This window comes from Arachis ipaensis, chromosome B4, assembly GCF_059453495.1.
Source record: "Arachis ipaensis isolate K30076 ecotype BB chromosome B4, ASM5945349v1, whole genome shotgun sequence".
In the NCBI taxonomy this organism is placed as follows: Eukaryota; Viridiplantae; Streptophyta; class Magnoliopsida; order Fabales; family Fabaceae; genus Arachis; species Arachis ipaensis.
This window is the reverse complement of record NC_142439.1, coordinates 6,399,388-6,415,834: the sequence shown is the minus strand read 5'-3', so window position 1 is coordinate 6,415,834 and position 16,447 is coordinate 6,399,388. Positions and strand designations below refer to the sequence as shown.

The following is a 16,447-nucleotide window of genomic DNA, read 5'->3' as shown; positions in this document are numbered from 1 at the left end:
GAAAGCATCTCTATTTTACACCAAATTTCATGCTAATTTCATAAGATTAGCATTATTTACTACTCTGACCAGTCTAAAATCCAAGTCGTCGAACTTTTTTGGCAAACACATTTTCTCTAAACTAACTAAATGGACCTTGTTACCCGTTCTATTGTTGTTCCATACGAAATTCCTGCAAACTTCATCAACCTTATCACACTCTCAGTGATAGTTTCATTATTTGCATGAGATAGAAAGGAATATTTACTAAAATTGATTGGGCCAAAGTGACCATATCTTCAAAAAAAAGATTTTGTGTCTTTCAAGTACTAAGTTGAGATGTCATTTTATCAAAGATAAATTAAAAGTTAAAATTTTATTTTATTTTGTGATATATTTTTTGTCTTTAAAATTAAAAGTTTTTTATGGTATCTTTTAATTTGGCAAATCAATAATTAATCTACTATAAATTTAAACTCTATTTAAATGTTTGTTGATAAATAAATTAATGTATATACAAAACGAATGAATTGACTATTCTCCTAATACAAATTGGATAAATTAAAAAGACTTTATAAAGACTGAAAACACACTTTTCATTTTTTGGATGGGCATGATCGGATAAACTGACCCAAATCAAGACTCTAGCCCAGAGCTAAACAAAATAGATATTCCTAAGGTAAAATGATTTTCCCAAAGAAAGGCCATGATCCAGTTATAACTGCTACATCATCAAATGTCAAGCCTAAATTCATTTGAAAAAAAAGGTTGAAACTAGAAAGCCCAAGCAAAGAACCCCCTTCTCCAAACATGAAAAAAACAAGGAAATCCTAATCCTTGTATTTCATTTCGGTTGGCTAAGATTCTTGCATATTATATAGTCTTGTTCTTGATAAAAAGTTGATCAAATTACTTTGGAATTAACATGCGATGTGTAGTTGAATAGAAGAAATTCATGTAATTCTATCAAATAATAATAAGAAATTCATGCAGTTGGAGTTAATGAGTTCTAGCTCAAATGACATAATTCTCTCGTACTTATCTAGAGATCGCAAATTCGAGTCTCACTCTTAATTTAAAAAAAAAAAATTCATGTAGTTAAAAAGTGCCCTAAGAATAAAACCTTTTTTATGATTCCTACTTATCAAGAGTAAGTTTTTTAATAAGGAGGTTTTTAGAGAGTTTAATGATAAAGAGCACAAACAACAATTTAAAAGGGGCAATAATACATTTGTATGTTTCATCCTTTAATTTTTATTTAATAAAATTCAATAATTTATGATTGAGAAGATTGATGACATGGTCGGTAATGGGTCTTATGATGTAACAGTGGAGGTAAGAAGGAGGACTTTAGTTGCTTGCTGTGAAAAATGGTATGTGAGAAAAGAATTACATTGGAAGCAGATGTCGAGGTCTAGGCATGCGAGGCACATGGACAAAAACACGAGATACTTCCACAACTTAGCTTCTGCGAGAAAAAGGAATAATAGGATTGATGCTCTGGTTATTAATGGAAGACTGATAAGGAATTAAGCTAGGATCAAGAATGCCATCAGAGAGTTTTATAAGGACTTATATAATCAAGAGAAGTCTCCTATGGTAGGCTTCAGAGATGGCCTGGTAAAAACGATTGGGGAGGAGGATACTATGGCTCTAGAGATGCTACCGACACCTAAGGAGGTCAAAGAGGCAGTGTGAGATTGTGAATTGTTCAAGGGTCCAGGAAGTGATGGGTACAACATGAACTTCATAAAGAAGTGCTGGGATGAAATTGGCTCTGAATTCACGGCAGCAGTACTGGGCTTCTTCCAAACTTCTAGATTGCCGACAGATGCTAACGTCACTTGGGTGGCGCTAGCCCCTAAATTTACTGGTGCTAAGGAAATCAAAGATTTGCGTCCAATTAGTATGGTGGAGGTGTATGTATAAGGTAATTTCAAAGATGTTGGTGAGGAGAATGAAAACAACTATGCCAGGGTTAGTAGGCGAGACGCAGAGTGCGTTTGTCAAGGATCGCAAGATTCATTGTGGTGCCTTTATTGCGTGTGAAACAGTTCAGTGGATTAAACTGAAGAAGAAGGAAGCAGCAATAATAAAGTTAGACTTTCAGAAAGCATACGATAGAGTCAAGTGGAGTTTTGTCGACCTTGTGCTACAGAAGATGGGATTTGGACAGAAATGGAGGGGATGGGTTATGGAGTGTGTCAGTACATGCTCTATGTCAGTTTTGATTAACGGCTCGCCGTCTAAGCCGTTCAAGATGGAAAGGGGTCTGCGGCAAGGTGATCCTTTGTCTCTATTTCTTTTTGTACTATAGTTGTTGATGTCCTACATAGAATGATTGGAGAGGCTGTTAGGAACGGTTGCATATCGCCGTTGTTGGTTGGGAGAGATCATATTGAGCTGTTGCATCTTCAGTTTGCAGATGATACTATTTTGTTCTGCCCCCCAGAAGAAGAGACCATCAAGAATTACAGGAGGCTGCTTCGTTGTTTCGAGTTGATGTCAGGCCTAAGTATTAATTTTGACAAATCAAGCTTGGTTTCTGTTAACTGTGATGATCAATGGGTACAACGTATGTGTAGTGTGTTGGGCTGTAAGCAAGCTTCTCTTCTAGTTAAATATCTGGAAATCTTACTAGGAGCAAACCTAAGGCTGGTTAAGACGTGGAAGCCAATAATAGACAAGGTGGAGGAGAAGTTTAGTCTCTGAAAAGCCAAAGCGCTCAATAAAGCCGGTAAGTTGGTACTTATCAAATCCGTGTTGAATAGTCTTTCGGTTTATTATTTGAGCTTGTATAAGATGGCGAAGGCTGTTGCAGAGAAACTGATTTCATTACAGAGAAGATTTATTTGGAGTAAGGAAGATGGGAGGAATGGTATAGCCATGGTTAAGTGGGAAGTGGTGCAGGCTCCTAAAAGATTAGGAGGGTTAGGAGTGGGAGATGCTATAATTCGTAATACAGCTCTTCTGTTTAAGTGGTGATGGCGATTCTCTAAAGAGGAGTGTCCGTTGTGGAAGAAAGTGGTCTGCTCATGTAATAACTTGAATCCAAATGAGCTTCTATTCACCCAGGAATTGCCTAATCGGGGAGGCCCGTGGAAGGATATATGTCTGTTACAATTTAAGAATCAAGAAGTTAGGCAGAAGATGATTACTGGATTGTCTACGGAGGTGGGTGATGGGAGACGAACTCGTTTCTGGGAGGATGTTTGGATCCAGGGAGGTTCTTTGAAAGATCGTTTTCCAAGACTTTTCTCAGTTTCAAATAAAAGAGGATCAGTGATAGGGGACTGTGGGTTTTTGGATGGTTTAGTTTAGATATGGAACTTTCAATGGAGGCGAGAACTATTCCAATGGGAGTTGGATCTAGTGAACCAACTCCACCTTTCTTTGACGCCTATCAAACTTGCATATGACAGAGAGGATAGAGTTGTGTGAAAGTATGATAAACAGGGTATTTTTTCTACTAACTCATTTGTGCAGGTGCTGCAGATGGAAATGGCTCTGGAGGATATATCAAGCTACAGCTTTACTAGGACAATTTGGAAAGGGCTTGTTCCACCTAGAGTTAAGTTATTTGCTTGGTTTGTATTGATTGGCAAGGTCAATACGAAAGAGAGGCTTAGTCGGTTTGGCGTTATCTACCAAGAAGATACTTTATGTGTTTTATGTAATAGAGGTGTTGAAACTGGCTACCATTTGTTTCTTGGCTGTAGTTATTCTTGGCAGGTATGGTGTGCTTAGATATCATATGTTGGAATGCACTGGGTCTCTCCAGGTACGGTGAAAGAACATTTTTAAAGTTGGACTGAGATATCAAATAGGAAGGAGGAATACAAGAGGTGAATGGTATGCTTTTATGCGATCATTTGGAACATATGGTTGGAACGAAACTGCCGGAGGATTTTTCAGAATAAAGAAAAAAGGGTTGAGGAGATTATTAATTTGTCTTTTCTAAGCTGCAAGAAATGGTTAAATGCGAATCCCTTTTGTTATTGATGACAATAGCGGAGATGACAATGAGATATTTATGCTTGTTTCTGTTGTTCATTTGTTTGCTTATTTCGCTTATGTTGCTGTACCCTGTACTCCACTAATGTGTTGAGCTTTTCTTTAAAAAAAAAAATTATTTATAACAATGTCGCATCTAACAAAGTCAAAGGGATTAAAGCTCATTTTAGATTATTTTTTTTAAATATCACCTCAATTTAAGAATAATTCGCGTAAATACAATATTTAATAAGAATATATTCTTTCTCATTAACCGACATCATCCCTAAGTAGGAGGTCATTTCTGATGTCATTGATCCAGTTGAATGCGCATATTAATGTGTTCTTTCTTTGTGCCACGAACAAAATAAAACGGAATATGCATCTCCTTAATTTTATGTATTATTTTTTATATAATTTTTAATTTTTTTATTTTAGTCTTAAATATAATTAATAAAAAATATGAATTTTTTTATATCATGAAATAAAATTTACAACAGAATATAAACAAATAATAATAATAAATAAAATATCGAATTCAACCTTATGCGTGACTGCTAATAATAATAATAAATTAATAAATAGGAGAGTCAAAGATGAACGAATCAACAGAAAGATTACACTAAGAGAAAAAATAATACAAAAACCTCGCAGATTAAAATTGGTGGCTAAAGAGTGAACACTTTAGGCGCTTATTAGAGAAGTAGCGCAGCTATATAGCCCTATATATTTTTATATTCTGACCCAATAAATAAAGTTAAGCCTAATAAATAAAAAAGTTTACCAGAAAAATAATTTATTCGACTTTTTTAAAGAGGTTGAATACTGATAAAAAAACCCAGTCTTATTTGCTTAAAATAAGTAACTACGTCCGCGAATTTTATCTACAATTTCTATTTTCACTAAAAAGATAGAGTCCAAAAAATTTTCAAGATAAATGAAATAGTTATTCATAAAAAAGATGGAACTACTCCTATAAATACACTGACATTCTTTAGGTATACATACTTACATTCTAATCTACTAAAAATCTGTCTAAAACCCTTGCTAACTTAAGTATCGGAGTCTCTTGCAGGTATCATCCTCCACCTCTCCACAAAAAACTCGGACAGACGACACCTTGGCATCAACCAATCAGACACTGCCATACGAAGGGAAGGGACCTGGACCTCACGTTCAAGCCCAAATCAACGTTTCAATAACACTCGGAACAATATATATATATATATATATCCTAATTAATATTCACTTGTTTTTTGGATAAAATATATATTTTTTTAAAATCTTTTAAAAATTTTAAAGATATCTTTAAATTTTATATTGTTTTAATTTTATCCTAAAAATTTTTTATTTACATCAAATTTATCTATAACTACTAATTTTTTAAAAAAATTATTACCAGTTCAAGAATACTTTACAAAAACAACATTTAACACAAGCAAATTAAATATATTTATTATGTATTATTATTGGATTAGTATTAAATATTTTTAAAATTTAGTTGTTAGTAGTATATTTAATACAAATAAAATTTATGAAATAAATATTTTTAAATTTTTTAATAAATTCTAAAGACAAAAAATATATTTTATTTTTTTATAGTAATTTTTACTTCAATAAATTAAAATTTAATTTGTTACGAATTTAAATTCTATTTAAGAATTTATTATCGATCAAAATTTAATTAATATTCACGTGTTATCTGAGGTTAAAATGTTTGTAAAATTGACATGTTTATTTATTGGCCACAAATCTAGTAGTTAGATACGGTGTCTTGTGTGCGTATGCCCTATATACAGTATACAGTCATAGTAAACGCAAAATAAAATAAAAGTTAAAAAGTAAAAACTATTGAAATGTAAAAAAAAAAAAATCCAAGTGTTTTTTTGGGAGGAAAAAGAGGGAGACAGAGAAAGTATATATGAAATATGAACATAAGAATATGTAATAGAAAAATAAATATTTTTATTAATTTCTAGTATTATCTATTAATATAATATTTAAATATATTTCATGTTAATTTATACTAATTTAATTTAATTTAATATTAGATAAATTAACATAAATATTTATTTAATATATGATCTATTATTTATGTGATTTTTCTAGAATACTCTCACTTTTTATTTTTTCTTTTGTCCTGAATTTTAAATTAATTGTATTTTTTTTACTGTTGGACTAAAATCTCGTCTTTGGAAAAAACTTAATATTAAATATAATTAAATATTATATATTTTTAACAAATAGCATATTGACACCCGTTCAATTCGAAAATATTGAGTAAATTTCTAATGATTGGTATTATATGCAAGGAGGCAGAAGCTGACAATGCAAGTTGGCAATTTGTGTTAATTGGGTATATATGATCCATATATCTACGGATTGATCAAAAATGTTATTTACATATTAAAATTAATTTTTAATATAATTATGTATAAATAAATATATAATTTAATTTATTTTTAATTTATATTTATATTTTAATATATATTTTATACTAATTTTAATAATTAATTTTAGTATACGCTTAACGAGTCCTATAGATAGATCAGTCTTATCCTGACTTGGTATATAGGTAGCGCAGAGTTCATAGATTGAATAGAAATAATCCAAGTAGGACGAAGCTTGGGGGCTTTACCATTTCACCGCTTGAATTCAATCAATATGCATAGAGATAGTTATGTTATTAGACTAAGACCATGCCAATGAATATAGAAAGGGCAGGGTCAAAGAGAATGCCCAGTCTCCATTGACTTCTTCCCATCTTGTGTGCCATCATCTATATATATATCCACACATCGTCCCCTCTTCCCTCACCTAATTCACAATTCTTTCTCACATCTCATCTCATCACATCAATTCTCATTTGATCTACAGATTACTCAATAAATCATTAAATTGTAATTATTGTCTATCATGGCTTCCTTATTACAAAACTACTCATCATCATCATTAACCCTAATTTCTTCTTCTATAAGGAGGAGTAGGACTACTACTGTCAACGCCGCAATCCATGTCCCTAAGCTTCCAATCTTCCCTTCTTCCCTTCCAAAAACAAATCTGCTACATCACACACTTATGAAAGGATCCACAACTACTCAGTTAACGGAAAAGAAGAGAGTCCTCACCAATTATGACGACTGTAATGATAATAATAATAACAAGGTCGTTGTTCAACTCTATGCAATCTTGGAGGCTGTAGCTGACAGAATCGAAATGCATCAAAACATTGGGGATCAACGTGACAACTGGAACACTCTTCTCTTGAACTCAATTAACATGATCACTCTCACCGCCACAACCATGGCTGCAGTTGCTGCCACAACTGGGCCGCTTCTGGCTTTGAAACTATCTTCGGCTCTACTGTTCTCCGCCGCCACAGGGATGCTGCTCATCATGAACAAGATCCAGCCCTCTCAACTCACCGAGGAACAGCGTAATGCAACTCGATACTTGAAGCAGCTTCAATCCGAAATTCAGACAACACTTGCTCTTGGAAATGCCACTGAGGAATACGTGAAGAGTGCAACGGAGAAGGTTTTGGCACTTGACAAAGCTTTCCCACTTCCATTGTTGGGAGCCATGCTTGAAAAATTCCCTTCTAAGTTTGAACCCGCAGTTTGGTGGCCTTCCACTCAGTTCCAAAGGAAAAGTAGTAACAAAAAATCACAAAACAATAACAAGAAAATGAACGGATGGAGTGAAGAGCTAGAAGTGGAACTTAGAGAGATTGTTGAAGTTGTAAAGAGAAAAGACAGCGAGGACTATGAGAGGCTTGGGAACATTGCATTGAAGATGAATAAAGCTTTGGCCATTGCTGGCCCTTTGCTCACCGGCGTTGCTGCAGCTGGATCTGCATTTCTTGGAAATGGAAATTCATGGGCTACAATGGTGCCTCTCGTGGCTGGTTCTTTGGCTGCCGCAATCAACACATTGGAGCATGGAGGCCAAGTTGGTATGGTGTTTGAAATGTACAGAAACTCTGCTGGCTTCTTCAAGCAGTTAGAAACCTCCATTGAATCAACTTTGGAAGAGAGTGATTTGGAAAGAAGAGAAAACGGGAATCTGTTTGAAATGAAGGTGGCAATGAAATTGGGAAGAAGCGTATCACAGTTGAGGGAACTTGCCTCAAAATCTGCTTCCTCTTGTGTTGATGAATTCGCCAGCAAGCTCTTTTAGGATCAACATACATACGATACATTATGACACATTCTTTTGTTCTTTCATTTATTTAATTAATTAGAGTACATACACTGACTTAGATAAGGAAAATGTGTATATGAGTATAGACAATTAAATCTTCTGCACATATATTTTGTAACTTCTTCTCATTCAATCAAGGAATGAGTTCCAAGATTCTTTTATTTAACAAATTGATATGTTTTCATCCGAATCTCTTGTTGCTACACAGTTATATATCTTCATTTTTTATCTCATATACGTGCAGTGCATGAAATTGAGTTAGTTAATTTCTGATTTTTCATAATTATTATTAACTAGTGCTATATACAAAATCATATGCATCTAAATTGAAGTCTGTCTTTTCTTATGAAGAACCGAAGTGCTAAAACTTGAGAAATAATTTATGTTATTGATTTGTCTAAAAAGGCAAACCATATCTTATGAGATTAACAAAAATGGTACGGTGTATGTTCGATCTTGAAGTATCTAATAATAAGATTGGTTTTAAGAGTAAAAGAAATAAATTGGAGCTAGTCGTCCTATATAGTATGCAGTTTAGGGGATCGAAGTAGTACACTTTTGCTTCTTTCTTTTCATTAGTGTGTTTTTGTTTCTTCCCTTAACAAAATTCAATTCTTATAAAAATTTTAGGTAACCAACGTTTTTTTCCCTTATTTTTATATTGGGGAATGCTAGGGGACAATGACTTTGTTGAACAATATTAACAACCACCAATCAAATAAAAACACACTACACCTCTAAATTAACCCTATAAATTTTAATATTAAAATAACCATTCGTACACTAATAAAATGAACATCCGATATATCTATTATTTACGTTGTTTAATATTTTCATTGTTTATCTATACTTTTCCTTTTATATTAGATTATGTTAGGTAATTAATGACTTTTTTGAACAACATGAACAATCACTAATAAAATAAAAATACATTACACCTATAAATTATCCATCTAAATCTTAATATTAAAATATACATCTGTACACCTAGTGAAATGAATATCTAATACATTCATTGTTCATATTATTTAATATTTTTATTGTCTACCTGTATTTTTGATTTTAGGTTATATTTGAACCAACACTAATTTATATTCTGTCTTTTTTACAGTAAAAATGCTGGCCTCTAACATTCTCCTAATTTTTGTATTGTTTTTCAACCAATAAATACATCTCTTGTAGCTAGCTAGCTATGTGTTTAGTGTTCCGTGGATCTTAAAAGTTGAGGGATGAAAGATAGAAAATTCATAGAGAAAACGCATAAATTATTAAAGAATGCTTAGCTTTTAATCAAATATTTGTTCTTTATGCAAGGTCCTAGATTTATGTTTCTCAAAATAGTTATTAATGAGTAGATAATGACAGGTGTGGCTGCAGTTCAACCAATCAGAAAGGTGGGCTCCTTTTTTATACTTATTTGACTTTTTGTTTGTCATACATCAAATTCTTTATGGAGATCATGTGACCCTAATAATTCATGCTTTTATGAGAGTTGTATATGGTTGATCACATCGCATCAAAGCCTTTCCGATATGATAAAGCATGATATAACAGTAATTTAAAATATTAAAGAACTTATATAATTATTTGGAAAATGATATATATGGGTGATGTTAGTATGATCTATATATGATTTAAACTTGAACAATACTTATATAATTATATATATATATATATATATATATATATATATATATGTTTGTGTGTGTGTGTTTTTTTTCTTCTATTTTATGAATGTCAAACTCACGAAATATTCAATTGTATCATTATAGAATAAACATTAATTCAAAATAAAGACTCGTTTCAAACTCTCTTTAATTGAACTACTCATCCTAGACCTGTAAAAGTCAAATCATTTTTACAACAAATAGTTTAATATATGCGTTGTTAATTAATATTCGTTATATTTATATCCATGATTTTATCTCAAATGGAAAATCATCAGTTTTATATCGTAACGATATACTAATTAAGTACTACATACATAATAAATGTTGTCATATACTCCTGTTGAATATATACATAGTGATAAGCAGGGAGAAGTAAGATATTCCAATAAAATGAAAGTAAAATTTGTTTTTGTATATTAATTACATCTGGATTTTCTTATTTGACAAGATTTCACATATATCATTTTAAAAGGGTAGTAGGTCAAAAACGACAACAAGCGTATCGTTTTATATTGAAGAAGTAAGAGTTACGGAGGGATGAAGAAAATTAATAGCCTTTGTTATACGCTAAAAAGTAGTCATGATGCGCAGCTGAGCTCTTATTAGCTTTTTGGTTCTATGTCCTCTTAGGTGTAAGACCCCCAACCATGCCAATGTTGATTGTTGAACAGCGACCTTTTCAATTTCTGATCGTATACTAGTCAACGAACACCATAATTTTCCATATTTTCATTTTGACCCCTTCCCCTCTCTTCACTAACATACGTTATAAATACTCATCTTATCTTATAATTTCCCCCCAACACACATTCATATTCATTCAAGCAATTAACGCAAGCTAAGCTTCATTAAGTTACATACATATACAATCATATTGTCTAGCTATCTCATGGCTTCTTGTGCTTATTATTCCGTACAAGTCTCGTCAGCTCTGCTCTCTTATCATTCATCAAAGAGATCTGTCAACGCTGCAATCAATGTCCCCAAGCTTCCTAGAATCGATTTCACATCATCAGTGCCTAAGATACCCTCCAAACCTAAGCTTGAGGATTTCAGCTTCATAGACACTGCTACTCCTTTGTTAGACAAGAATCTGAACAATCAAGTGCGACATTCTAATAATAATAACAAGGTTCTTGTTGAACTCTATGCAATCTTGGAGGCTGTAGCTGACAGAATCGAAATGCATCAAAACATTGGGGACCAACGTGACAACTGGAACACTCTTCTCTTGAATTCAATCAACATGATCACTCTCGCCGCAACCACCATGGCTGCTGTTGCCGCCGCAACTGGGCCAAGTCTGGCTTTGAAACTATCTTCTGCTCTACTGTTCTCCGCCGCCACGGGGATGCTGCTCATCATGAACAAGATCCAGCCCTCTCAACTCACCGAGGAACAGCGTAATGCAACTCGATACTTCAAGCAGCTTCAGTCCGAAATTCAGACAACACTTGCTCTTGGAAATGTCACTGAGGAAGACGTGAAGAATGCAACAGAGAAGGTTTTGGCACTTGACAAAGCTTTCCCACTTCCATTGTTGGGAGCCATGCTTGAAAAGTTCCCTTCTAAATTTGAACCTGCTGTTTGGTGGCCTTCCACTACTCAGTTCCAAAAGAAGGGGAAAATGATGAACAATGGATGGAGTGAAGAATTAGAAGTGGAACTTAGAGAGATCGTTGAAGTAGTGAAGAGAAAAGACAGCGAGGACTATGAGAGGCTTGGGAACATAGCATTGAAGACGAATAAGGCTTTGGCCATTGCTGGCCCTTTGCTCACCGGCATTGCTGCAGCTGGATCTGCATTTCTTGGCAATGGTAATTCATGGGCTACAATGGTGCCTCTCATGGCTGGTTCTTTGGCTGCTGTAATCAACACCTTCGAGCATGGAGGCCAAGTTGGTATGGTTTTCGAAATGTATAGAAACTCTGCTGGCTTCTTCAAGCAGTTAGAAACCTCCATTGAATCAACTTTGGAAGAGAGTGATCTGGAGAAAAGAGAAAACGGAGAATTGTTTGAAATGAAAGTGGCAATGAAATTGGGAAGAAGCGTATCACAGCTGAGGCAACTTGCATCAAAATCTGCTTCCTGTCGAATGGAGGGAATCACGGTTGATGAATTCGCCAGCAAGTTATTCTGAGAGAGGCTAACATCATTAATTCATTCATTCATTAGTTTTACTTTCTTAAAAGTGTATATGCGACTGTTGCTTGTAATTAATCATATTCTTTCATTCATTGTATTGTGTAACAATTACATATGGTATATATGCATATTTTGGATCAACTTATACATTCATTCCTCTTCATGCATGAAAAATAGGATTATAGAATTATACCGTGGTCTTCTCTTTTTAATTTATACAGATGTTATAAGATTCGTAGTTTTACTTTTTGTTACAAGTTGCAGTTTGTTTCTTCAATGTATATATATAACCAACATTTATATAAAGAAAATGTAGTGCAAAATTTAATGATATATATATATATATATATATTATCAATTTTTATATGTACACACTATGTAATAAAAATATACATTATAAACGAAAAATGTTATACGGCCAACACACAATTTATTTTTTTTTATTAATAATTGGCCAATATTTTAAATATTAAATTTTAAATTCTAAATTTTAATAATATAAAAATAAGATATTAGTCTTTTAATATTTTTTCTCTTATAGAAAATGCTACGTGACTAACAAAATTTATTATTTTTAGTCAATATTTAATTTTAAATTCTAAACATTAAATTATTCTAATAGTATAAAAATAAAATGTTAGTACTCTAGAAAAATTACTTTTACCGACCATTTATTTTACTTTTAGCAACGATAAAGATAGCCACTAATATATTTACTAACAATTAAACATTAGCCAGGTTTATATTTTACCATTAAAAAATTTCAGCTGCAATTATACAATTGTTAATAAAAAAAATTTTAATAACCGTAAAAATTATATAATTGTCACTATAAGATATAATAATAATAATAATAACAAATATGTACTTGCCTCAAAAATATAAATCAAATAAAATATATAATGACTATTATATTATATATTATTATTATTACTAAAAATTTATCACTAAAAATAACTTTTATTATGTGTGACTAAATATTAACTAATATTAATAAAAAATATTGGTATCTAATATTTTTGGTAAAAATAAAGTAAATGTTCTTCCTTACTTTTTTCCGAGAATCAACTACTACATGCATAACCATTTAAAAAAGAAAATTGCAATTAAGAATAAAAATTGAGAAAGTTTTGTGAGCTAATATATACAACGAATATTATATTTAATATAAAAAATTCAAAATTTTTAAAAACAAAAATATTTAAAATTTAATTAAAAATATCTAAAATTTAAACTGAACAAAATTCATTTTTAGTGAATTTTATATTCAACTTATTTGGTAGGATTGAAATTGGCTTAGTTCTCTAAAGTATAATATGTATTTTGTCAACCAATAATAAATATATATATCTTGATAGATAGAGTATATAATATACTAGTATCACAGAAGTTAAAACAGCCTTTGACTACCGTGGATGCACATTCTTGCTTCTTTAGCATATATATTTTGGGAAGATGATTTTTCTTTCTGAAAAAAAAAAAAGCATTTCGCAATTTATAGAACTACAAATTCTCTAAATGCACACTATTTCAAATATCAATGTCAAATTATATTCTTATTTGTTGACTATATATAAACAACCTTAATTTCAAAGAATACATCTTTTAAATTAAAAGTCATCTTCAAACATGTTTACCAGAAGTTTTCTTTATCTTCGATAGAATTTTTTTTATTATTTAATTAATTTTACTGACCAATAGAATTTATATTATTGACCAACTTGATTTAAATAAGTCAATAAGAAACAAAAGAAGTATACAACTGATATTGCCACATAAAAAGATATGAAAAAAGAAGTAAAATTATTTTTTAACACATTTTCAATTATATATACAACAATGCTAAAAACCAAGAGGATACCAGTCAAAAACCAGCAAAATGCTTCTAGGTAAATTTAAAATTTCTACGTGGATGGTGTTTATGCTAGGCATTAGGATGTTTCTTCTACTAAGTATCAGAATGTTTCTTTTTCATACTAAATGGATGTTCTTTTATATATTTTATAAATTTTTTTATATACTAAGAATCAGGATTGTTAGAAGTTTTGTGATTCTCGCCCCTATTTCTTCAATCGTATCATTCAGAATTTTAATTTGGGGTGAGAAACAATTAATATCAAATATTATAAATTAAAAACAAATATAATTATAAATTAGTTAAATTGTTTACTTTTTGGCTGATTATCTCTTGATTCCATATACTTTTACTTATATATATTAGTATTCATATCTGCTCATCAACATAACCATTATTATATAATCCAATATCATTAAATTTATGCCCTTGTATATGTCTCATATAAAGAGAAATGTACCCAAATAAATCTCATCCTACAAGATCGAGAAAATGTCCTTATTATAAAAACGCGTACATTAAACGGGTATCTAACGTATAATTTAGTCTCTAAATTTACGTAAAAGGAGTGTTAGGGCCAGCAGAATTTATAATGTGTAGTTATTAATTAGTCATTATCAATATTTTTAGTGATATGAGATAACATCTAATAGTATAGAATTATTTAATTTTTTTTATAGTTAAGTGCTAACCAAATTTTAATAAAAATGCTGACCTCTGGACTTTTTCCTTTATCTAATTAAGCGAAAAGTGCATGCTGAATGCATTTCAGAGTGCTAAGTTTCTCATAAAGTCATAATTACGTCAGCATGCAAGCATGGCGACTAAGCTACATACTATGGTCACAATATTTTAATTTGAACAATGAACAGGACGACTTGGTCATCAAGAATAATAATTCAATAAGATGACATAATTGTATATGTTATATGGTATAAAATGGACCCAATCCAATGGTCAATTTTTTCCGTATCTATCTAGCACTTTCTCTTATCTTGTACTTTAGTTCGTTATATATTATTATAAATAGTTAAATACACATACGATGGTAACCAACCTTGTTCTCAATATCTGCATTCAAATCAGTACTATTTTTCCTCCTTAAAGAAAACAAACACAAATAAACACTTGCAATTACAATAATGTCTTCCTTACAATTAGCTTCAAATATGTTACTTAATAACCCTTCATCTTGTTATTGCTCTAATATTAAATCTAAACATTCATCAACACTATCTTTGAAGAGAGTCAACTGCGCTATCAATGTTCCAAAAGCATCAACGAGAAAGCTTGTCAAATTCAAAGAAACAACAGCACCATTATTTGAGAAGAAGAATAATGACAACATCATCAAAATACTACATGATAATGAAGATGATGATGATGCATATCATCGTAAATATACTACAGATTCTTCTGAGGCCACAAACAGCACAATAACAATTCATGAACTCTATGCAGTGTTAGAGGCAGTATCGGAGAGAATTGAAATGCACAACAACATGAAAGAGCAACGTGACAATTGGAACACTCTCCTCTTAAACTCCATCAACATGATAACACTCACTGCCTCAACCATGGCTGGTGTTGCTGCCACCACTCACGATGGTTCTTCTGTTGCCCTCAAGCTATCTTCTGCTCTCTTGTTCACCGCAGCCACGGGGATGTTGCTTGTCATGAACAAGATCCAACCCTCACAACTCGCCGAGGAACAAAGGAACGCCACCAGACTGTTCAAACAGCTCCATAGCCAAATCCAAGCCACAATAATAGCCCTAGTTAACAACAACAATAATAATATTTCCATTGAAGCAGTGAAGGGTGCAATAATTGAGAAGGTTTTGGCACTTGACAAAGCTTACCCTCTTCCATTGTTAGGTGCAATGCTTGAAAAGTTCCCATCAAAGTTTGAACCAGCTAGGTGGTGGCCTAACAACCCTAACAACAACAATAATAATAATTCTCAAGACAACAATAATGGTTGGAACATAGAACTGGAAAGGGAAATGAGGGAGGTGATGGAAGTGGTAAAGAGAAACGACAAAGAGGAGTATGAGAGGCTAGGGAACTTGGCTTTGAAGATGAACAAGGGATTAGCTATTTCAGGACCTTTGTTAACTGGAATTGCAGCAGTTGGATGTGTTGCTTTTCTTGGAGGAGATAACAATGGTGGTATGGTTGGTGTTGTTGCTGGGGCTATGGCTGCTGTGGTGAATGCAATTGAGCATGGAGGACAAGTAGGGATGGTGTTTGAGATGTACAGAAATTGTGGAGGGTTTTTCCAGCAATTGGAAGAGAGAGTTGAAGCCACACTTGAAGAGAATGATTTGAATAAAAGAGAGAATGGTGAGTTGTTTGAGATGAAAATGGCTTTGCAATTGGGAAGAAGTGTGTCACAGCTGAGACAACTTGCGTCAACATCTTATTCCTCTCGTCTACACGCAACTCAGATCGATGAATTTGCCAGCAAACTCTTCTAATTACTTCATTTAATTTGCATATATTTAATTTCTTATTTTTACTTATTCTTTTGTTGTTCTTACTTTGGTGTATTTAATAGAGGAGATGTACATATATACATTAGATGCAGTATCTGAAAATC

General features: G+C 32.2%; 2 protein-coding genes and 2 pseudogenes across 3 annotated transcripts; all 4 read left to right on the top strand.

Moving 5' to 3' along the window:
* The first annotated feature begins 1,948 nt into the window (after positions 1 to 1,948).
* LOC107635914 (uncharacterized) lies at positions 1,949 to 3,769 on the top strand. Its single transcript, XM_016339463.1, has 4 exons — positions 1,949 to 2,199; positions 2,316 to 2,547; positions 3,466 to 3,566; positions 3,712 to 3,769. Exons 1-4 carry the CDS (start codon positions 1,949 to 1,951, stop codon positions 3,767 to 3,769), a joined length of 642 nt encoding a protein of 213 aa, XP_016194949.1.
* Positions 3,770 to 6,793: 3,024 nt separating this feature from the next.
* On the top strand, positions 6,794 to 8,365 carry LOC107637540 (putative F-box protein At4g22030 pseudogene; annotated as a pseudogene). The gene has a single exon (XR_015880946.1). The product of XR_015880946.1 is annotated as a putative F-box protein At4g22030 pseudogene (transcript).
* Positions 8,366 to 10,664: 2,299 nt separating this feature from the next.
* On the top strand, positions 10,665 to 12,095 carry LOC107635913 (putative F-box protein At4g22030). The gene has a single exon (XM_088485261.1). The coding sequence runs from the start codon at positions 10,735 to 10,737 to the stop codon at positions 11,983 to 11,985; it is 1,251 nt and encodes a 416-aa protein (XP_088341387.1). The 5' UTR covers positions 10,665 to 10,734; the 3' UTR covers positions 11,986 to 12,095.
* Positions 12,096 to 14,922: 2,827 nt separating this feature from the next.
* Positions 14,923 to 16,375, top strand: LOC107635912 (putative F-box protein At4g22030 pseudogene; annotated as a pseudogene).
* Positions 16,376 to 16,447: the final 72 nt, after the last annotated feature.